The sequence below is a fragment of the Athene noctua genome, chromosome 10 (genome assembly GCF_965140245.1).
Source record: "Athene noctua chromosome 10, bAthNoc1.hap1.1, whole genome shotgun sequence".
Taxonomy (NCBI): Eukaryota; Metazoa; Chordata; class Aves; order Strigiformes; family Strigidae; genus Athene; species Athene noctua.
The window spans coordinates 11,080,441-11,104,811 of record NC_134046.1 but is presented as its reverse complement, the minus strand read 5'-3'; the positions used below and the strand labels follow the sequence as shown (position 1 = coordinate 11,104,811).

The 24,371-nt window shown below is 38.3% G+C and overlaps 1 protein-coding gene across 1 annotated transcript in view; it reads right to left on the bottom strand.

Moving 5' to 3' along the window:
- CNTN6 (contactin 6) overlaps positions 1-24,371 on the bottom strand; it is a 149,643-nt gene that overhangs the window by 43,735 nt on the left and 81,537 nt on the right. Inside the window, exons 6-9 of the mRNA XM_074914602.1 lie at positions 15,056-15,288; positions 13,439-13,541; positions 5,203-5,387; positions 2,558-2,694 (exon numbers count right to left, since the gene is read on the bottom strand). Of these exons, the coding sequence (XP_074770703.1) occupies positions 2,558-2,694; positions 5,203-5,387; positions 13,439-13,541; positions 15,056-15,288 (658 nt within the window). The remainder of the gene's footprint in view (positions 1-2,557; positions 2,695-5,202; positions 5,388-13,438; positions 13,542-15,055; positions 15,289-24,371) is intronic.

The window sequence follows — 24,371 nt, the reverse complement described above, 5'->3', positions numbered from 1 at the left end:
TGCTACAAGCATAACTTAAAGCTAAATATTTTGTGATTTTACAATTACTAGACTCTGGGGACAGTAATAGCTCCACTGCAAAGTGTAGCACTGAGAAAGAGAAAAGAATGTTCCCCAAAACAGATCAGTTTGGAAGAAACCCACAACAAGGAACATTCCATCACCAAATGCAAGTCTGAAACAACAGATATTATTATGCTGCACCTTTAGCCTGGCTCTCCTGCCTCTGAAGCAGTAACAGGAGCATACAATGTTGGAGTATACAGTATAGTCATTTCTGAAAAGCCACAAGCATCTAAAATGTAGCTGTGAACTGCTAAACGTATACAACCTAAATTTGCTGAGTTGCCACAGATAAACTGGTTGCACAGTCTGTTGGGGGTTTTCTCTCACAGTGCTTGCGGAGGGCAGAGTGCCACTTACTGAGTCATGGAGCTCTATTTTCCAACACTCCAGCTTTTCTGTGAAGGCCTCCCAACCAAGACCTGACCCAGCCCAACCTTATTTAGCTCGGAAATTTGATGAGAGCACAGCCTGCAGTTGTATGGTTGGTGTATTGCAAACTAATTAACAACATTACATTATTCATCCTGGTTTTTTTTTTAGGCTCTCGCTACAGATATCTTTTGCATACTTAGTTTTACCTTCAGGCTGTTTGGTATCCTCTCGATATATTCTATTTTTTACAAACAGCCTTTGAATATAAAAACCCCTTCTGAAGCAACACTCGTGTTTCATACACATGCTGAATTTCCCACCATTCTCTGTGGGCTCTTTTGAGCTATGCAGACAGACAAAGAGGAGAATAAAGCACACCATGTACACAAGAAGAAATAATGTGGGAATGACCAACTAGGTGGTCAGGGAGAAAGGTTTGACAAAGAGTAGACAATATCCTCAGAATCAGCCCCACGGTGGAAAGCGTCTGGAAGGTATTCATCCTGTGATATTTCCAACAAGCAGGGTGCTGTGACAGACTGAATATTTTATTACACCTCCCTTGTACTTTCACCTCCAAACTATCCATTTTGTCTATTGAGCAATAACATTCAGCATTTTGTTGCCTGAAGTATTCCATCTACAATACACTGTAAGTACTGTGAAAATGTTGGTTGAAAATGTGTCTGTAGAGTGTTTTATTCTTTTTTATTGAAACGATGCAATTGAAGAGTGACATTCTAAATATCGCTGCCTTCAAAGGGAGAGAAACTAGATCATCTTGCTTAGGAAGAAGTGACAATGAGTAGAATGATCAAGTTCAGAAAAACTGCAGTCCAAGTAAATTCTGGCTGGCCTTCTCAGATGGTAGTTGAGTTCTGTTTAGGACTAATCCCGCCGAAAATCATATGGAAGATAGAACCCCCCTCCAATTGCTTCAAATAAGTACTACCAAGTCAAACAAGTGCTGGTTCTGCAACCCAGCAGGTGCTAATTTGGTCCATATGTTTTGGAAATTATTCTGTGTCTGTTCTAGCTAGACAGAAATTAATCACAGTATTAATTTTTCCAGCCAAGTAAAAATGTATTGCAGATGAGCCATGCCATTTTATGCTCAATAGATGCTGAATAGATGCTTAATAAAAAAGGAAAACTTGGCCTCAGCAGAATGCAAACATAGCAAAGAGTCTTGCTACAGAAGTCTTTCTTCATGTGGTTGCCAGCATCAGAAGTGTGGAAGATGGATGTGCCAAAGCTTGGCCACCATAGAAGTGTAATTACACTGCCTGGAAAGAAACAAAGCTGGGTTCTCAAAGACCTGTATAAGTATCTGATCACGTTTCTTAAGTGTTTGAGCTCCAGTTGATTTCCTCTCTCCTCCTACACTCCTACCACTTCAGTACTTTCCTTTCCACTTGGTCCTTGTTTTTCCATTAAGTGAGATTTTTCACTTATTCACCTTCTCCTTATAGCTTGATATGGTTTTCTTTAGTCTATTATTCCTCATGTAGTGCCTGAAAAGTATTAACCTCAATAGTAACCGATTTTCATAGGTGACTGATTAATTCAGTTAAAGGATTAACATAGCCTAAGAACAGCCATACTGCAGGAGATCAAAGGTCCATTCAGCCTACAGGTTAAAAACAGAAACAGAAGAAAAGTGCACGTTCACAGGCTGATCATTTTGCAATGCCAGCTCTGAAACACTCTTCCATAGTCAGTTGGCATCCTACCAATTTCTCCAAATTACAGATTACATCTACAAATGCATTTAGTGTTTCTGGATAAACCCTTTCACTAACTATAATTGATATTTTTAAACCTATCCATACCTATTGCCATATCTTGTAGCAATCAGATGCTCTGTAAGATAAATCAGACGAAGAAATTGGTGTATCTCTATATATAAACTTGCAGTACCATACATTTTCAATTAAGATGAACTCCCAGAACTGAGGCTTTGTGTTACAAAGAGTTTGTACCACTATATTTATTTTTATATGTTAACCTTTAATTAAGTTTCTGAAAAAAGATAATGCACTGTAAAATTAATGTCATGATTTACATGAAAGAACCAAAAAGATGAGCAAGAAAGGAAACAAGGTGACAGGAACCTTACCTCCGATGTGAGCGGCTGGCCATTTTTTAACCAACTGTAGGAAGGGCTTGGTTTTCCTTTTGCCTTACATTCCCAAAATAAACTGTCATAGAGAGACAGAAAGGCATTTTGGATTTTTTTATCCCATTCAGGGAGTGCTGAAAAGAATATGCAAACCATTTTAAGTAGGGGAAAGGTGATTTCGCTGGAGGTATGCTGCCATTAATTAACGAACTGAGCAAGGCTGATTAGTATTTGTCCAACACATTCTTATTATATTGCAAGTGAATTCTGCACAATTCCCTGGCATTAAACTTCAGGACTAACTGGGAAAATGTTAGAAATCAAGTGGCTAGTGGGCAGGAAGTTCAGTTTAGATACTGTTCATTTTTACAGCCAAAATTTTCAGAAACAGTGATTTTAGATGAATGAAATTCTGGACATGCTCTCTGAAAGCAGAGATCCCTACTTTCTGAAAAACAGTCCTCCTCTCAAAGTACTTAGATCTGTGTACCAAAAATAGAAATATCAAAATCATTAGTCAATAGCTAATAAAAATCATGGGTTGTAAATATTACCTCTCTGTTTTACTCAAACATCTGAGAGCATGGGTTCTTTACAATTTACAACACAAATACTACACAAAGGAATTAGGGCTACTCAGATCAGAACACCACCTCTAAATACTAGTGGCACATTGACATAAACTCATTGCTGATCAAAAGCTGAATTTTCAGGAATCGCCTACGAGCTCTGTAAACATCCACCTAAGCACTCAAGGACTAAGCTGAGCAGGAATTAGTTTAAAGCAGGCTGACATTTAGAATAGTTGAGAAGTTATAGGTGAAAATGAGACCTAGGGAGAACAACTAACATATCCACCTAACTTTGAGATAGACCAAAAAAATGAGATATGAGGTTCCATCCCTCTGCCTCCAGCATAAGTGGCTGGTGCCTTATGTGAAAAGTTTTTGGCTGGGTTATTAAATCATAATGCTGTAGTCTCCATATGTATATAAATATGTATATGCACACATATATGTAGCTCTTACATAGAGCAATTTAATTTTAGGAAAGAATCATTACCTTTGAGATTATAACAGGCCTCCCTCTACAGCATGACCCTGCTAATAGCTCATGACTCTGCCCAGCAAAGTACCACGAGTTTGTCCAACGACAAACGTGTCCAACGTGTCCAACGTTGTACCAATGAGTCACTTCCCAGGATGGAAAAGTATGTGGGATACAACTCACTATACTTAAAAATGTTTAATTTCATGTCTTTTTTTATTGCTCTCAGAGCCTAATGTATGGGATCTAGGTATTATATAAAGCAGCTGAGAGTGTTGAGGAAATAAACCCTATTTCCTAGAGGCAAGCTGCCTACAGAGTACAAAACACCACAGCACAGAAATTAAGCAAGAGGAAGTCAATTACATAGATAATATATCAGCCTACTCCTAATATGATAAAAAAATCTTGTGCAAAAGCTTCATGAGTGCTGTTTATATATTTCACTATAAACAGCTATTAATTAATTTACAAAGGACATTTAATAAGCACATTGTTTTAGATTGTATTAACTGATCGTAATTTTGTAATTGCCTATGCTGTTATCAATCATGTCCAGGTAATCTACTGAACTTAATTTTAATGGAACAGCTTGATTGATGTTCTGCAAGAATTAGTGAGCAATGAGAACAAAAATAACCCCCTAAAAGCAAAGAAATAATTAAATATTCAAAACAGCAGCAAACTGCTCTATTCCTGGCATATATCTTGATATTGGCCATGGTTGCAGGAGTCTGGTAGCTTATCAGCAAAGCCTACGTCTCTTCTAATGAAGAGATTTACTTAAAAAGAAAAAAAATACTTGCCAAGGTCTTCTCAACAGATGTTAATTGAAGGCTCAGTCTAACTTTCTGTAATTTTTTTCTGGGTTTTTTTTTTTTCCTTCTCTTTTGAAAAAGTTATGAGGTAAAGAACAGGTCTCACTTATTCATGTCAAAATATGTTTCTTTCCCTGGGTATTAACAATGGGACTAAAGAACATATATAATTCACCTTCATTATGAGGGATCATCAAGTGTCATTTGGATCACAGGAAATAAATTCATGCAGGCAGGGAAAAGGAAAGGGAGAAGAGTTTCACAGAAATATTATTCTCTACTTTTAGACAAGGAAGGAGAGGGAGGCAGTGGAATGAGTTTACCCTGCTTTGCCCTCGTCTGTTTATGGGGCAATACAGTTCAGCTAGAATAAGACATGAAATAATATTATATTCACATGAACCCTGATCTGCATCTGGGGCATCACAGCTTTATGTTGCTGTGAGCTATTGAGAGTAAAAGTTCTGACTACCCTTAATGTTTCATGTAAATGTACCAGGAATTTCTTCCCACCTCATATTAACCTTTACAACTTTATCATAGCACAGCCCACATTTTCAATTTGAGTTTTAATGCAAAATACCTTTATTTGCTGAGGATGTAATTCATTGAAGGTCACTGCAGACCTCCAATCATTTTTTAATCAGCATAACCTAAACTATATTCCGTGTGTCCAGTAAGGGGCTAATAGACTTCATCTGCAAAATCCATCTGAACACCATCCTGCTCTGCAAAAAAAAAAAAAAGATAAATGAAGAAATTAATCAATCTGCTTACCATAGACAAATAATTGACCTCTTGCAATGTTTCTTCCTCGAATGTTTCCTGCAATGCACTCATAAGAGCCTTCATCTTCTTGCTGAACATCTGGAATTTCAAGAATTCCGTTGGTGGTGTTGTGTTTGATTTTCTTTGTCAATGTATTTCCATCAGACCTCTTCCAGCTAATACTAGGGACAGGACTAAATTATATTTTATTAGAGAAAAAGAGAGAGCATTTGTTATAGCAGAGAAAAGATAATGTGAAATCCTTCCATAAGAGTAGTAATCTTTTACAAAAGAAAATTTCTGTTGCTGAGCGTGACATACAGAGATTCGTAAGACTGAGATTTTATAACCTGTCCAATTTATTTAGGGGAGCAAGTCCAACAGTGCCATGAAGTCCTCAGTCAATTCTGAATGCTTCTTAGGACAATCTGGATTTTCTCTGCAGTAAGTCTTACTTAAGGCTCAAACCTGCTTTTAAACATCATGACACTGAAGGAATGACTCTGGAAGTGCAAATAAACACTATAGAAACAGTGAATTATTGACTGGTTTTCAGAGCAAACAAATTCCCTGTAGCATTAGAGGTATTTTCATACCTCAAACCAGGAAATATTGGACAAGAATTCAAAGGACCTAAAAACACCAATAAATCTAGGTATAAGAAATGGGAGCCAGGGCAGAGAAGGGCAGAGAGACAGTAGAGTGAGGAAGTGGAAAGCACAAGACATTGAGGCTGAAAGGAGATAGAGACAAAAGAGTATATTTCTTGTTTCAATGTTTTCATAGCTTTCTATCATTTTCATTTATATTTGGATCAATGTATACAATACAGTAGAAAAATAGCCAAGTGTGAAGGCAGCTATAAATACTTCTTGGATTTCTGGTAATATCACAAACCATACAAGCCTCACTTTCATGATCTATTATGTCACCAAAACACTTTGAAATATTAATAGTCTTAGATTTCACAGTTGCTTTCTGTTTCTGCAAACTAAAGTGAGCTACTTTTTCTAAGCAGATGAGCAGTTACATTTTGAACACCTTTTTTACAGAGGCTTTGGCTAAATGCTGACTTCTTTACCATTGGAAGTAACATCAACAGCAAACAGCACTAAACTTGAAAACATAACTTTCTTGGAAATTAGAAGTGCACATTGCCCTTGTCTGCCAGTCCCCAAGGTCTCTAGCCTGCAGTGCTGACTTACAAAGTTTTTATTCCTTTTTAGCAGAGGCTGTAACTGCTCACTCCTCAAATTATTTAGTTCTCTGGATCAAATCCTCGTTTATTTACCAAAGAAATCAAGCTGTGACAGATACAGAATAGATAAATTACTTAAAACTGGTAACTTTAGGCCTAATTTCTGCATTTTGAGTCTGTACAGCTATGATACTTGCAAGTTCACCCAGAGCCAGAAGAACCAGGATCCAGGGTAAGTGTGAGTGCTCAGCAAATTACACAGATTGAACAGCTTGGCAGGTGTTAACAGGGTAAATACGAACATAAAATCAACAGAAGTAGGACAATTTACTGCTAGACCACTCTAACATTCAGTGAATAACAATCCCATAAATTTGCTTAGTTATGCATTTAAGCTTGAAAGACAGGACGGGTGCACTGGAAGTGTGTAAATGTTTTCCTTGTGTAGGTAGGACTGCAGCTGGGCAAGACAGCCTCCAAGATGCCCTTTCCCCTGCTCTGTAAAACAGAAAATCATAGTCCTGAGACCACAAATTTAACTGAGGGATCTCCAAGAGCTCTTTAAGCAGTGCAATAATTTCTCTAGCTACCTTACATTTTCCACCATAACTGAACTGCCTGTGAAAATGGTTTGGAATTATAACCAATTTGTTCCACGTTTTGGGGTTAGATCTGCACTGGTATGTGTATATATGTGGATAACTCACATACACATACACACACAAGTTCTGACTCTTGCATGACCCCTCCAATACAGCTGAACAACTTGCTACAAGTGAGAGAGACTGAGACATGCTAGGCATCATTAACCAGTGAAAAAGCTGGAAGGAAAGAACACTGAGATTTTACTCTTCTGTTTCCCCTTCGGGTTCAAGGCCTGTATAGTTGTTTAAACTCCAAATCTTTTTGGACAACAGTAGTTGTCATCACCACCTTTATTAACTGTCCTTCATTATGAGACCAAAACCTATTTCAGATGCAAACTTGTTTAATATTATTCCTTACTAGGAACTTTAAAGCGCTTGACGGTTTTGCTCTGTTAAGAGGCGCTGTCTCCTCCACAAAACTTGCATGACATTATTCAAACAGAATTTTTGTAAATCAAGTTACTCTTAGTTATTTTTTAAAAAAAAAACGCAACTCTAGTGCAGAATAGGTCTGTCCCACAATTGCCCTGCTCTAGTCAGGAAAACAGCCAGAGGTGTTTTGCAGTCTTGCAGTAGATTGATACAGACTGTTGACGACATGAAGGAAAGCGTGGCTGGCTTTTAAAATGCTATTGCATATTAAACAGCGGGTGAATAGCTACTGTATAACAGAAGCATGCAGTGCATTGAATGCCAGAAGCATTTAACTACTTACTTCAAAGGCATCTCTTCTGGATTTTTATTTTTTTAACAAAGAGATTAAAGGAAACTAGCAGCCATATGGGAGAAGAAAAACAACAATTAGATGCATTCATTCATGCTCTGCTACCTATTTTCTCTTAGCACTGACTATTCATGAGTAAGGAAAGCCTGAACTGACACCAAGGGCAGAGGCAGGACTCTGTGGAAAAAAGGTCCCTTCTGTCAACTTGTCAAGTCAAGTTTACCAAGGTTTGAGCTGAAGACGCTGTCTTGTTTTCCTTATCCACACCACATACTTATAATGACATCCTTGGGGATGTTTCAAGGCAAACTCACCTCATTTTTGGCCAACACAAGGGCATTTGAAATGCACTCCCTCTGATGTTAACTGTAGAAGGATGACATAAAACCAGCAGAGTTTGGTTCATCAACTTTGCTGTGTTTAAATGCAAAATTGCAATAAATAGTTAACAGCACTTTGTTCTCCCGCCAGGGAATCTTGCACCAAGTGGCCTAGTTTTATCAGCAGAGGGGATTCATCTGTCAGGACAGCAGGTCATCAGCCCAAGCTATAGGTTACATGAGCAGACTGCAGGAGGATCCGCAGCTCAGCCATGGGCCATCATCCATAGGAAGGACCTTGTTACCACGGCAGCTTGAGAAGATCTGCATTTCTTCCTTAACTTTGTTGACATTTATCACAGGCTTTCCAGAATCTTCAGTCACTGTATTTGCAGAAGGGAGGGTTTTTTGGCGGTTTTCACCTTCTGATGTTAGTTTACATTTTTATAACCAAGTCTCTTAACAGCAACCATTACTACAGGCCATATAAAACATTTTAAGGTTGAAAAAACAGCTGTATTTAAATTTAAAATTGACTTTAATGAAATGGGGTTTTGTAACAAATTATCTATTTTACAAGTTAATGTTTTAAGAAGTGAAACTGTCCTACAAATAAATGTATGCAAAACCTAGTTTATTAAACAGCCTTGTGAATTTTTGTAGGATTACATTGCATGATTGTATTCTACTGAAGGCCAGTATCTAAGATGGTTCCCCAGGCTGGTACCTTCCCATGCAGATTTGAGGTGGTCCTGCAACCGGTGGGTCATCTTTTTCATTTAGTCACTACCAATAACCAGATTAAAATTGGTAACTGCTTGGAGCTAAAAAGTTTTGGAATCTATAAAGAAACAATGAGTACGCTTTTCAAATTTATTACACTTCATAGACAAAGTCTTGCTTTCACCTGAGTAAATAAGAAGACAGTGCATAAATATGAGAGTGTCTTTGTACATAAATCTGCAGCTTATTTGAAACCTTCAGAGCATCTAGGAGTACTAATTTAATTTATATTCTACCATGCAGGCAGCAGAATCACAAAACCATAAGTTACTAACTGAGAAAGAAAAGGCAATGGAAAATATTTTTTGGTTGGTGACAAGTCTTGTCACACTGAACATGAAATTAATTTGTCAGCAGCATTACAGCCCACACCAAGATGAAGGTTCCACCTTTTTGCAGCAAAGTCTCAGCAGCCAGATGATGCATTGCAACTGTGCCTCATCTTCTGTCCTGTGCATCTGAGGGGCTTCACAATAAAATTACATCTACAGCTTTGGTAATGAAGACCATGCCTAGTTAAACAAATGAGACGAAGCTGAGGTTTGAAAGCTGCTATCACATCTGCATCAACTGCTGACACACAGAAGAATTAGAATCCAAGGGACATGATAATTAAAAGCATTCAGGCTTCTAATCATCCTGATGTATTACTTGGGAAACAGCAAAGAAGAAAAGTTTTCCGACACCTTGTATTGTGTCTGATTCTTATGGGGTCACAATCCACTCACTTTACCTAATGTAAGGGAGGGTCTTCCAGAGCTCCTTGCTCATCCCTTAAAGTACAAATCTTAAGGTATTCACTCTATCAGGAATGTGAGTAGAAAATGGCAAACTTAACTTGTGGTGTCAGAAGTCATTCCTGTATATATGATTTTAGAATCCTGTAATTGATCTTTTTATAGCCACCTGCATAAACTCCTTGAGACTATACCAGAATAGCCATCTAATGAAGCAGTGAAGCCTGGTATTTTTATGTAAGTTTAGTAAAGATGGCTATTTGGAACCCTCTTGTATCTGTGTGATTATCTACTCAAAGTAACAGAATCTAGAAAAACCCTTCCCTGAATACATTTACAGGAATATGTGGGGTCTTCCCATAAAAAAAATAATATTCTGGGTTGAAAGAAATACTGGTTTATATTATTTACATATGCTCTTGACAACCTCAGTGGGCAATGGCCCATCTGCAGGCATTCTGAACAGGTTATTTCCCAATCTTCAAGAAGAGATTGAAGAAAAATGTAACACACAGATTAATAAATGTGCACACCAGACGCGGAAACTACTTTGCTTATTTTCACTCCAGAAACTATTCTTATTTGTGCAACAGAAAAAAGGTATTTTGGAGGATATCTAGAGAAAGAAGCACAGTGACTCAATTGAATATAACTCTTTCCACAGTATGTAATCCCCTCAAATACACAGTGAACAATAATTTAGATGTATGGCATGATTAATATAGCTTGATCTAAAACATGACTTTTAATACTGGCATAGTATTAAACACTGTCAACATAATGAATATTGGTGCAGAACACAAAGCCTCATCTCTTATTTTATTGCTACAGGCTGCAGCATTTGAAATAGTCAAGCTACTATTTCATATTTCAGTTTTCCCTCTTTGAAAGAAGTATCAGGTGCATTTTTTTGCCTGTTTAGATTCCCCATGCCAATCATCAGATAGTTGCACACTACTTACAGTCCTCTTTGCCCAACTGTATTTCCATCACAATGAGGACTAGTTTACTTTTCAAAATCTTCTCTACTATTCAGGCTATCTGCTCTACAAAATAGGATTCAGAGACAAGAGGTGGCCCAAGCCCTTTTGTCCATTTGGGATCCATCCCTCCAAACCCTCTTCCCAGGAATAAATACTGACTCTTTGGTCCCCTTGTATTTTTTCTTCCTCAAAACAAGTAAGAGTTTATGACTGGGCTAGAAGACCATTTTTTGAGAGTCAGTCATGATATTTTCATGTAAAATGCAAAAAGAGAACTTTGCAACAGAGCAACATGGACTATACCTACCTCTGCGTGTCCCACAGCCTGGCTGATATAGTGTTTCTTAGGTGGCTTTGAGTTCCCCCAGGTAAAAAGGCATCTTAAAACTCAGCTATAAATCTGGCCTCTTGTACTTGCTCAAAAAGCACTTCCACATTTGAAACGCAAGGTCCAATAGGTATGATTTGCTGTTCCATATAGAAAAGAGATGCTATTTCTCTAAATACCATGAAAGTACTTTCATTTAAGACTTTTGGAGACCAAAACCACAGCAGGTTGCCTATAATCTGCCTTAGATGTGAAAGATTTCTGTTATTCATAGCGCAGAGGTAGTAGCAGCTGACAGCATTGTCTGAACCAGTGGACTAACAGTATGAATACAGAAAATTATGGATAATGGGAAAGCAGTTCTGAAATCCAAGAGAGATAATAACCGTTAGTGCTTGTGGCAGATCAGAGGTATAGCTCAACAAATGCTGAGCTGAATTGATTTTAACATAAACAGACAATAGTAGGGGCTAGAGTTTTAGAGGAATTTAGGCATCTAAAGGTGCAGATGGCCACACTGCTGTATTTATATGTGCCTAACTACAATTGTAAACAGCTGGAGGCAGGAAACTTCAAGCTTTTAACAATACCACTAATCACCTACATACCTTTAGAAATCTGCCCTTATCTAATAAATTAAGAGTATTTCACCTGCAATCTGTTTCTCTTTCTTTATTCATAAATAAATGCCAGGTCTGAAATAAAGCTTTTTTTCACTGACACGTTAGTGAAAATGTGGTTCAAGGCTCTGTTTAGAGAAAAAAAAGCAGACTGAAAACAGTACAGTTCTGTATGAGACACCTAATCTATAAAATAATCTAGAGAGGAGAAATTCTCCAGCCATTAGATGGAGTCTATGATGCTACTAAAGAGCCTTTACTCACAGAGAGCACCTTTCAAACACACGCACTGGGCAAGATGCACATTAGCTGTATGACATAAAAATTTTTTTGAAGACTGGATGGATCACTGGTATTTATGCAGCATGACTCCAGGGAAGTATGGCAGCGCTGGATGCAGCTGCAGTTCTATATATGAAGAAAATGCATATTAAAGCTGCATTAACCCTCTCAGCCGTTCCATTTCCTAAGCACAGGATAGAAGGTACTGTGCTCTCTGAGGGATTTCATTATCTGTATGTCCTTTCAGTCCGCCTTCTTGTTTCTCTCCTTAAGATGTTCTTAAAATGGCAAAACCTGTGTGCCACATTAACGTGACCCATCTTTACCCCTTCAGTAAGAAGGCAGTTTTGTACGTATTATTTACTCTGGTTTTGAAATGTTTTTCTGCAGTCAATGTATCATTGTTAAATGCTTTCCATGCAACAGATGGAAATATGAAATGACAATTTGAAATGTAAAGCCTGCACTGACTCACACACAATTAAGGAGGTATTTAAAGAGAAGTAGCTTGACAGTATTTGGAAAGGAAAAATCAGCTTTAGCAGGAGTGTTCCAGTCTGGTACTTGTTTTTGGCCAAAAAAAAAAATACATATGCCTTTGAATATGGCTCTGTAGAAATATTCTTCATCCTTAAATAAAAATTAGCTCCAAGATTAGTTTATATAAAATCTCATCTGAAAGGGAAGGCCATTTCCCATCTTATTAAGTTTTTATTTGCTTTATTTTTCTGCTTCCCAGCATAGGTTCCAGAGGAACATTTGATTAATTTGTGCTGTCTGCAAGTCAGGTTTTTAACCTCTGAGAAAGCTCTAAACACTTTAAAAGCTTACAGCATTAAACCCGATTGTCAAAGTAAACTTAAACTAAATAGAGGTCAACAGTCTAAGGTTATTTTAGCTTTTCCAGGGAAAACAGATGCTCATTGGAAAGACTAGTTTTCATAGGCTGGCTACTCTTACTCAGTTAACTATCTGCTCTTTGAACACAGAGCACCCCTTGCTGTTTGAATGCACTGCTACCTCTGTAAATGAGCACAACAGTGTAAGCAACCTAGGAAAAAATATAGGCTAGCACAAGCCTAATAAATTTGTAGATTTTAGCAGGAAGGGCTACTCAGCTCCTCAGCATTACTTTGGAGAAGAGGGTACTGAGAGCTTTGTGAATCTGCTAGACCCATTCTAGACTGCCTATGTGCTCTTAAAACACAACCCGTTTCCCCAAGTTTCATTCTTAACAATGATGCCACGCAGAAAAACATTCCTGTTTTGATGCAGATCAGATATGAAGGTGCAGTTATACTGAATGCTGTAAGCTGAAGTCAGATCTCATCCCGGAGTTAAAACTACTCACAAGGAATATGGTCTTTGTTCTGGTTTAACTTCCCCTCCTCACCCTTCCTCCCCTGCTTCAGGCTACAACCAAGTGAGCTTTAGTTATGGTATAGTTTTCTCATTTCCTTGGGAACACATTACACAGAAACAATCAAGGAAAGATGAGGTTGAAAAAGTTCTACAAATTCACATTCTGATCAGAAAAAAAATTGCATGTGCAAATTAGACTAATTGTTTCTCACTGTTGAACAGTGTTAGAACCCACATTTTAATAAAAGATGAAAATCTTACTTTCCAAGGGCAAAGCATTCCAGTTTAACAGATGAGCCCTTCGCTGCATATATTGTTTCTGGAAATCGTACTTCAATCTTTGGTTCGTACTCCCCCATCACACCTGTTGAACATCAAAACAGCTAGCACTCCAGTAGAGCCTCAGACCTGTCTAGTACAACAGAATTTCAGTGTAAAAGAAAGGATGACATTAATAGTGTTAGAGCCTTACGTTCCACCCATGGCAATCAATACGTGATGTCGGCGGAGCAGGCTTAGCCTGCTGGATAAAATTCAACCCAATGCTGAAAGCTTATGTGAAATCTGTAAATTCTACGCATTTGAGAACTGAAGAGCATGACTTTATACAAGTTCTACATGTACGTTACACTTGTGCATTAAGGTTTTAGAGATAATTTAGTGCTCATACCTCTTGTCAAGAGGTGTTAAACAAGCAATGCCTTTAACATTGGTCACTTCACCGAGTGGCCACTTCTCAGGACACTGAATAGGTTTGGGGTACAAGAGAGAATTATGGAATTCTCTGTGTCCAAAGTACTTGTAAAACACTTAAAACATCCAAACGTGAGCTCCAGGCTTGAGAAACACTGATGTAATTAGATGTAACGATCACATCTGAAAATCTGGCTGAACATCTGATCAGCCACAGATAATGCACTATCAGTTTAAGGCAGATCCTACACTGAAAATGAACTGATTTTACATTTAATAAGTATCTGGCTAACATGACACACACAATTTTCACTGTTGCCTTAGAGACTTCTTGTTTAGGACCCAATCCAGAAGGCAAAGTGAATGGGAGAAGGTAAAGAGACTGAAAGAACAAGTCTGAGAAGAAAATAGGGTGATTAAAAGGAAGCAAATAGCCAGAAAAGATCTTAAGCATTTGCACTCAGTTTGTACCAAATTTTGAACTGTGGAGTTGAAGCTTTGTTTTGGGTGATCTGATTGAATATGTTATAAAGCAGCACAGTCTCATAGTGGAAGTATTATTCTATCATGCACAGCTGAGTTTTATTTATCCTAGAAACATAACTCAATACAGACTTTTGTTACTGATTGCCACCACTGCTTTGCAAACAGCACAAGTATATTGAAATTTAGGTAAGCAAACTTACAAAACAAACTTTGTGTAAAGATTTCCCATGTACATATATTTCTCACTGTGAACATTTAATTAGAAGTGTTGCCAGAAAGGTATTTGTATATGTGCGGGTGAGTTTCTCACCTCAATGACTCACTTTGAAACAGCTTTCTAGATTTGATATTTGAGCTATACCTGCATTATAAATTTAGAAAGCTTTGCCAGATTTAAGCCTCAACACAGGCATCCATAAGATGAAAAATATTAACGTACCACTTGACATTCTCTTGCTATTTTTCAATTATATTGAACACTGCTTTCTTTGCATATGTTTATATTATCGTCCCTGTCCTGACTGTTCAAATCTCATTTCAATCCAGCAGAAACTGTGGGATCATGTCCCACTGCACAACTTTTTACAGGGAGCCTTTTACCTCCATGGGGATGTATAGTCGTATCAATTCCCAATAACTGGAGTGTACTGGTTATCCTTGAGCTGCACATTTTCAACCAAGCATGCCCAGATAACTTACCATCGCTGCGGAGGGTGAGAGGAGTGGCTGGCCCCTGCACGCTTTGCTCTGCTTTAGAGTTCGTTACAACGCAGGTGTAATTGCCCACATCCGATGGCTCCACTTTGGCAATGTACAGATTTCCAGTTTCTTGTGACACAAAGCGGCGACTATCTTCCTGAACATATAAGGTATTATTGTTGAAGATCCAGGTGTAGGACAAGCCTAGAAAACACCAGACACATCTCACGCACCTTTTCCAGTATAATCTGCTACCTATTAGCACTTAAGTGCAATATTGCCAGTTGAAAGAACAAGTCAGGTAAAGGGCAAACCTCTGGGGATGAACAAATTAGCAAAGGTAAGGTAAGCCTTGCTTTAGGTTTTAAACTAATTTCAAGCCACTTCAGAAGGTCATGAAAGTTTTTGTCCCCTGTTACTTCTCATTTTCCTGCTTAGCTTGTTTTTAAGTAGGAATGGCAGTGCTGCAATGCCATGAGAAAGTTGTTTTAGTAAATAATTTCTATTTATAATGCTTTCCCTCTGAATGTGCAGACAGTGAACTGCTGGTCAGTGTTACAGCTCCTTTCTTCACTCTGAATATGGAAAAATTAAACTGGTAACATAGCTTTAGCATGAGATTCTCATCAAGGGGGGAGCTCAGCCACACACAAATATTTTGGAGATTATTTAATATTTGATCCTATTGAATATTTGACCCTTCTTATGTCCATGCTCACATCTGCTCCATGTTTCTTGTCCTATTCTGACTTCCTAACCCTTTCCTGCCATCTTTTTTCATATGGGGTTTCATAGTGCATACCTTAATAATGTATGTCTATAGCCTAGGCAACTTAAAACTAATTTGATTAGGCCACCCTGGAAGGGCAGATCTCCCTGTGAACTTACCATCCAAGGACCCTGCTTTTCGGAAGGGTTTTTAAGGCCTGTTATGCTGCCATCAGCAACAGAGTGAGCAGGCTCAGGGTGTACAACAGGGCACGCTGCAGCACGGGGACACCTGAGGTGTCCTACCAGCCCCACGCTGCGGCTGCTCTTCTGTCGCTACCAGTGCCCAACAGCAGGAGCAGGACTGGAATTCTTTCTTTAATAAGGCACAGTAAATCAGAAGTTTCAAAATCTACCAGTTTAGCTTTCCTTAATTAAATGTATAATTCATAAGCTAACAGTGTTCTGCCAACAGCTTCATTTTTACACATTTCCCGCATCAACATTCCCATTTGAGAAAGATTATTTATGTTTCTTTCCCCCCCTCAGTTACAACATGGGTACAGTATGATAATAAGTCTGCAAACTCCAGTAGTTTTGTGGAGTTTTATGTTATCATCTTCTAACGTTTTAGGACTCTCATTAGAAATGATGCATCTCCAGGGAGCAATCAATGACACTTTTTATACTTGGCTAAATCCTGCAATAGGCTCTGTTTTACTACAGCTTAATGCTACACTTTTTTTTTTTTTTTCTGATGTACAGTAAACCTAGAAGATGCAACAATTTCTAAAATATTGTCATACAGCATGTGTGTGTACATATACGTGTGCATACACACAAGATAAAGCACCATGTTTTCAAATTTGCATGCCTGTGTACTTTTAGGTACCTGGTTAAAGCATGTATTTACAGAAGAAAATTTGGAGTTGGGTGGGTTTTCCCACAGGAAGGATCAGCCTATAGCTAGATGTAACCAAGACCTGATATGTTTTCCAGAGATATGCTATATACAGTCTAGGTTCCTGTCTCAGGCACAATGTTTGATGACTATAGTCTGGCTGGACAAACACACCAAAGTGACTGGTGTGGGCAGTACTTTAATCTGTGTTCAGTTAAACAGTATGTTGTAAACTTGAGATTTCTGTGAAAGAAATACCTTGGATCTGCTACTCCTTCAGATTTCACAAGAACACCTGAGGGCTGTTGCCCTGATGTCCCTTTCATGACATCTGGAACTTGTTTTCCTCCTCACAGAGCTACGTAAAGGCACATATGGGCTTACGTGCAACTAAACTACTCTGAGGGGTTGAAGCTGACAACTGGATGCCCAGACTTCTATGACAGGACAGTGTATCTAATGAGAAACTGTTGGTAATTTAAAAAGTGAGATAATAGGAGAAATGTTCCCTTGTCAAAGTCCAGTTCTGGTGCTGGCAATTATTATAGGGCTCAAGAAAGCACCAACCCACTCTAACAGGGCACCGCTGTACCCACTAAGATGCCAAATGGATGCCCATGAAGGACCTTTAAACCATTTTATGGCATGCAATCAAAAAACAGATTCCTGCTGTAGGACCTGCTGATACTGCCAGCTTCTCTGTGTAGGACAGAGTATATGAATCCTAATAAAACTATTAAAATCAACTTTATCCTACACTGACATTCTTCATGAGGTCAGTCTGCAAATTAATTAATCAGTAAGAGAGCCAGTCCTTGTCTGTCCTGCTTTCAGTTCTCAGGGGGTTCCAGTTGACTCCATCTTCCAAAGTTTCCAGTACACTCTCCTTGTCTGTACTCCACCACTGCCTTAGGGCCTATTGATGAATTTTTCCATTAACTGGGAACAAGTGCAGTCCCCTCCTTTTCATATCTAAGTAATTTTCCCCCCAAGTATAAGAGATATAAACACTACCACTCTGCTATCCGCAGGTTCATCACCACCACTCCACAGACCATACTTGCCTAATTCAGCTCCACTACACTGTAGAAACCCTAATTTTAATTGACTTCAATGGGAATTGGATGAAATCTCAAGAGAAAGGAACCAAACTTTGGAGGTCAAACTTTGTTTCTCTTCTAAGGCATAATATCAGCAGTCTACTCCAGTCTAGACTCTTACACAGCATCTTTTCTAAGAAAAGTTCAGTGATAACATCAACAGATGTAATAGGCTTGAAAAATCTAACATTATGTTATAAAAGAAGCTACTATTATTAAACACTTCAGTTTTGGATCACTTTGGATAAATCAGATGTGCAGCAGACCCACTGAATGGGCAAAAGGCCCAAGTTACCACTTCTAGCTTACATTCATTTGCATAAGTAAATCAGCAGCTGGGAAGAGTCTGATGAAGGTAAAGCTGAACGAGGTAGTAGGGGCATAGAAGGGAAATTATAAAGAGATAGTAACCTGCTAATGAAGTCTAGTTTAAATGGAGTTGAAAATTGCTGCTGCCAGATATTTTATGGAAAAAAACAAAGTTACAATTATTTTTTAGTTTATTTTTGGTTTCCATTTAACCACAGGATTTCTGAAACAAATAGCAGATGGGATCACATTTCAACATGCCCTTGACAGTGTCAGAATTATTGAATTTCAGAGACCACTGTGAAAGGGCTTCAGCATAAAAGGTCTTACACAAATCTTAGCCATTATCAGCACCAAAGATTTTTGAGGGCTTTTTTTCTGTTTCATTTTTTCCTTTGTTCATAGGCCTGTTTGGCTGTAACTTTCCCTCTAGAGTAACCCTTTTCATATGATGCTGAAGATGAATCAGCATGCCTGAAGCAAGGGAATAGAGGTTTCTCTGTACCAGACAAATTAGCCCAATTTTCCTATTGCTCTTCTCACTATAGTTAATGTGTGATGTTTTAGAAAAATAAATGTGTGAGGTAAAACTACACAGTGGGGCATAATGGAGAGAAGAAACTGGGGAAGGGAACCCTTCCAGAGATGTTCACTGATCACAGGGTGCCATCATGTGTGGTGAGAAGCAAGTTAAAGAGTAATTTCAGGTGAGTCCTTACTCTGTGGTGCTTTAGATATGGACCAAACAAGCAGATTTTTGTCCCAGGTTGTGGAGGTTTTCCCCATAAAATTTTGAAGTAAATTGCTTACAGTAAAACTAAAGTTTGTTTCAAAGACAAACTATGAGTATCCTTAGGTTACAAAAAAAATTCTCATCTTTATACCTAGAGAGAATCCCTATGATATGTGAGCCTAGAAATAATAACAATATAAAATTCAGAGCACTACAAAAGTTTCAGGATTTAGTCCACAAAAACTAGTAATAAATTATTATTCATATAATTTCTACCCTCAATTTTTTAATTTAACACCTATGTGTCAAGGTGTTTCCTAAGCAAGCTTTGAAAACATTAATCACCTTCAAGTAATTATTTTTAATTCTGTCTAGCTATGGCATACTAAACATCACAGTGCCACTGCTTTTCACATGTACAGCTGATTGGTCTCAGCCCAAATTAACATATTTGAACACTGAAAAATTATATTTGCTTTCAGAAGACAGTGATCAGACTGTTATTGACACCTTTGGAGAGCACAGAACTGCCTTTACTTTAAAGGGGCTACAAGTCAGTGGAGGGATAATTACAACAATAGAGATTTCATTATTCATATGTCAGAGCATGAGCTATTTTATTAATGCTGCAATCCTAGGGTGCTTTTGGGTCGTTTGTTTTTGTTGTTTTTTTTTTTTAAATCCAAGGCAGGTGAATGTGGTGTCAGTCTCCCTTGTCATCCCAGAGGCCCCCAGAAGTGGGTTAGCTCCACCTCACCTTCCAGCCAAGCACTGCTTGGTGTGCACATCCTGCACTTGGCCAGGCAGGAGAGCATTGCCTACGCCTGTCAGCTGTGAGCACTTTCTTGCAGAGCACAGCTGGGAAAGAAGAACAGCTGATAATCACTCCTGATATACTAGTCTAGGGAATATAACATTTCAGTGCTTTCCCCAGCTCAAGCAAATTCAAATCAATACGGTTTGTTCTGCAGGAGAGCAGCTACAGGCTGGTCTCAAGGAAGAAACTCTCCCCCTCCTGCCAGAGCTGGCAGAAAAGGATTAAAGATTCATGGAAGCATTGAGAAAGGGACTGTAAACCCATGACGAAGGCATTCCACTCTAAAAAGGGATATACACTTCAAACCTTTATTTTAAAATCATGCATTTTATCAAGCAGACAGTTTAATATAAGATGCAGAAACAACCGGAGATAGAAATCAAAGCCACTTTTACATTAGACAGCGCTGCTCACCTCCCATCCTCTCCACACACCCAGTTCCCTACACCCTGCTTTCATGCGCACCTCCTTCCCCACCCGTCCGATGGCTCAGGATCTAGCATATGCCCTCACTAAGCAGGTCCACAGAGCTCCTACTTCCTTAAGACTGTTTTGTTTTTTTAATGTAGCCTTAGTACAGTGATGTCTGCATAGAAAAAAGCCTAACAGACTCAGCAACCCAGCTTCAAACCCTGGCAGCTCTCATGCACAAGTAAATGCAAATGCATGAGCCATCCTGCTGCTCCTAATGAGATTAGAAACTTCCTTAAAGCTCTGCAGGGAGCCAGCTTGAAGGAAACAGGCCTTATACCAGACTTCACTTTTAAGAAAATAAATGAATAACAGTCTACCCCACAATCTTGTGTCAAGCATTACCCTTTAGGTAGTAGCTTCTTAATCATAGTCAGGTCAAGTTCATATACAAGCACAGAAATGAAGGCTTCTTTAAACTTCCTCCTCCCTACATGCTTTTCTCTACCCTTAGCTGTATATATAAAGCACTATTTTTGACAATAAAATAACACTATATGTTGATTAGAGAGAGAAAAAACAGCTGACCTAAAGAACTTAAGCTAGAGAAAAGACACGTCTAAGAAAAAAGAAATACAGTTTACCTTCCCACCCCTGCATGCCAGAGCCTCACTAACAAGCAGACGAAATTCCCATGCTGAACTTTATAAGGTGTGTTAATGAGCCTCATAAATAACAACAGCTGAGGCTGGAGAGTGGCTGGTGTATAAATAGACGAGGAGGGGCTGGATGAGGAAGTGGGGGCTTTAGGGTGGGTTGGTGGCATAGGGCAGCTTTGTGCTTTCTTTTGAAAGCTAATTGCAGGCTTGTTGATTAGCTGTAGTAAATGCTTAATGTTGTAACCAAAGCTATAAGCTCTGCGTTTCTTTAAAAAGTAGATTTTTTTTTTCATTGTTGTGTTTGATCTTTGCTAAAGTTGCTAATGTTAGTTCATAGCAACACAGAGTAGGTTCTATTTTAACGTTAAACTTGTTAGTGTGGTGCAACTCTATGAAGTTCTTATTCTTTGAGAGTTAACGGTATACAGCTCATGTGAAAGCTGTTGAAGGAACTCTTCTGGATTTTTTTCTTGTTCTTATCATGTAGCTGTCTAATATACTTATTATTCCCTATTAGAGTGAGATCACTTATTTCTTTTTTTACAAAACAAAAATAGGTTATCAGTGGAGTCACAGTTAAAAAGCATGTGTACAAAAAAGCAGTAGCACAGCTGCTCTTGTCAATTATAACAGAAAACTAAGATTAGCTAAATTTAAACTTTAAATGTGGTCATTATTTTTGAATGTGATAAAGTACTTGCAGCATATAATAAACAGATGAGTGGCCTAATGATGGAGAACTTGCTTTCCTATTGACCCAGTAAAAAGCTTTACTTCAGACTGTTGGTGGCATAGGGCTAGATAAACTTGGCAGTATGCTGATTTCTGTAGAAAGAGGTGGAAATAGAAGTGAAACACTTTTATAAATACTATAAATGATAGAAATATTTCTTGAGCTCTCATTCTATCTACCTATTCCTACTTTTTGGTGTTATATGGGAAGAAACTAATTAATAAAAACCAATTTCTTAGGTTCTTGCCCTTCTGTCTCTTCTTCTATTGCTGGAAGAAGCAGATACAGACTTTCTAAGTTAATAGGAAAGCAAGAGGCTAGGGCATCCTGTTCCAAAATAACTATATTAACAATAGCTGCTTTGAACAACTGCTGTAAAGAGGCTTTCTGTCTCCTGTTTCAAGGAAAACAAAGCTAGTAACCATCAGAACCATGTTGTTCTTCTCCCTGTGTAATGTTTGGGTAGAGCCAGATCTGTTAAGTGACTCATTCTGGGGAAAGAAATGGCTGGTGTATAGGAAAGAGTGCCTGAAGGCCTGTGTCCTTCTGCTCTGGTTCCCTTGGATGTCTTGGCAATGACTTGGATAACTTCTTCCCTAGACCATAGTTGGTGTTTTCCACCCAGGCAGTTAACTTCATTTTCCTTGTAAATGCTCATACCAGCAAAAAAGTCTGCATTGGTTATAAATTGTTGGATAGGCAATTCTATGAGCAGTTGAGTTTCCTAGTCTACAGGACACATTATACAGCTTGTATTGTCATAATGTTATAGGACAGGCAACTCTTTTCCTGCTGGTATGGTATATCTTCCAAATTCCATGATATCTAAATAATTCTTGTCACATTTAAATTGTTGTGCAGAACACTTGTAATGGAAGCTGTATGCAAGGCTAGTAATCCTTTCTCCTGTAGGTCTTGAGTCAGAGGTAAGGATTTCAATTAAAAAGAGAACTAACTATACAATCCTTTTTATTAAAAACATCTTCATAATCATGTTGTGATAGTATACAACTTATCATAGTTCACACCATGTACTTCATCCCCATGGCATGTAATTTTGATTCATAAATGCAGTGTTTATGGATGACAAGAGAACTCAGTTTTTATTCTCTAGAGTCTGGTTGTTTCAGATAATGTATTTTTCAGGCCTATTGGTCAACAGCACACATCTCTAGCTGAAGAAACACTGTGGCAAAGGCTTTGTTCATGGATACCATTTTGTCAGTTCAATTAATCTGGGGTGAATTCACTTGTTAACTATTTATTTGTTCTGAATGTTTTCTTCTACTCATTCCTATTTGTCAAATTGTAATTTTACCCTACAGCAAGAAGAAAATATATAGCTTACTGGCTTAAGGATGGATGTGTTGTCTTTCTGTCTGTCCTATTGATACATTTCAAGAACTCTTTCAAGCCTTTTCTGCCCTTAAGGACCAGGTTTCACTTCATCTCCTTGATTATATACTTCTTTCATATGGCTGTAAACACTAAGTGAACTGACATTTCCTCTCTGTTCAAGACTTGCAGGCTTTAAATTGATTGATGGGTTTCTCTACATCTCTGATATACTGCATCCTCTTTATAGATCACTATTTACCTTCTCATGGGAATTTGTCTTATAACTCTGTTTCTTTAAGAACAATTGAAGAAGCATTGCTGAGAACAGGATGTTGGTGCTAGCACACAGAAAACTGCAGCTCCTGTGGATGTGTAGTCACTCCTGCCAAAAACAGGACACGGGTCACCTAAGAACTGCTGATTCTTGCTGTCCAGTAGAAGACAATACGGTAACTATGTTATTCACTTTTCCTATTTATTAACATATATTTGCCTTTCCGGGGTAAAACTTCCAATTGTCTTCAGCTAGTTACGTTAGGAAGCCATAGTTCAGACTTCAAAAGAGCTGAAGCCCTTTTGACTTGGGTTCTAACACCCCTGGAGGAGATTTGTGAATGTGTGGCTCAAAACTTACTGTTTTGTTCAAGCCACTGTTGGGGGGAAAAGAAAAATCTCAGAAGATCACTCAAGATCTTCTGGTAGGTACAAAAAGTGTTAAGAAAAAAGTACAACAGCACTGTATATGTATGTTCAAACCTTTGCAGTGCTCTGTAAATGCTGATGTTGGAGGTGGTAATACACCTATAAAAAGGGGGGAAAGGAAAAGCACCTCATGCTTAAGGATGTCTAGATGAAAAGTCTGAAAGATTATGCTAAATGCATTACTGGTTCATCGAATGTAACTTGGAGTTTACTTCATCCAGAAAGGAAGATGTCAAAAACAGCCTCATGGTTAAGAAGCAGTAGTTGTCAATGGCCACTGCTGCAGGGCACCCTCAAGTCAATTCCTTAGACAATTCCTTTTCATTCTTTACCTGAAGCACTGAAAATTATCAAACAACCTGTTCTAATCAGACCTTTAATCTGGGGAGTTTATCTCTTCAGAAGTCCCTTCCAATTTAAATTTTTCTATTACTTTTATCATTATCAGGAAGGAAAGTATCAGGTATTCAGGAGCAGAAGACAAATCTAATGTGTAAAATGGAGGATTCATATTATAACATTAAAGGAGTAAGCACTAGAAGGCAAAACAGTCATTCCATTCAGACCTGAAGTGATTTTGATGTAGAAAGAGTTGCTAGTGGTTGCTCTCCTTCCATTCCATATGGGCAAAGGAACTGAGATAATCAGTTGTGTCACAAGACAGCATGAAAGTCTAAAAGATTTTTTTTTTTGCTTGTCACACCCAAAGAGTGATGACATGTTCTAGTCCCTCGAGTAACCATAGAATAATAAAAAAGGGCCCCCTAAGAAGTGTGAATCCCAGTGCCTTTTAAAGAAATGAAATCCAAATTTGTTGTAAACACATACACTTCATGCGCAAATAAATTCCAGTGCTAATCGGGCAGGGATCTGCCGTGCAGGCTACTTCCCCTGAGTTAGAGCAG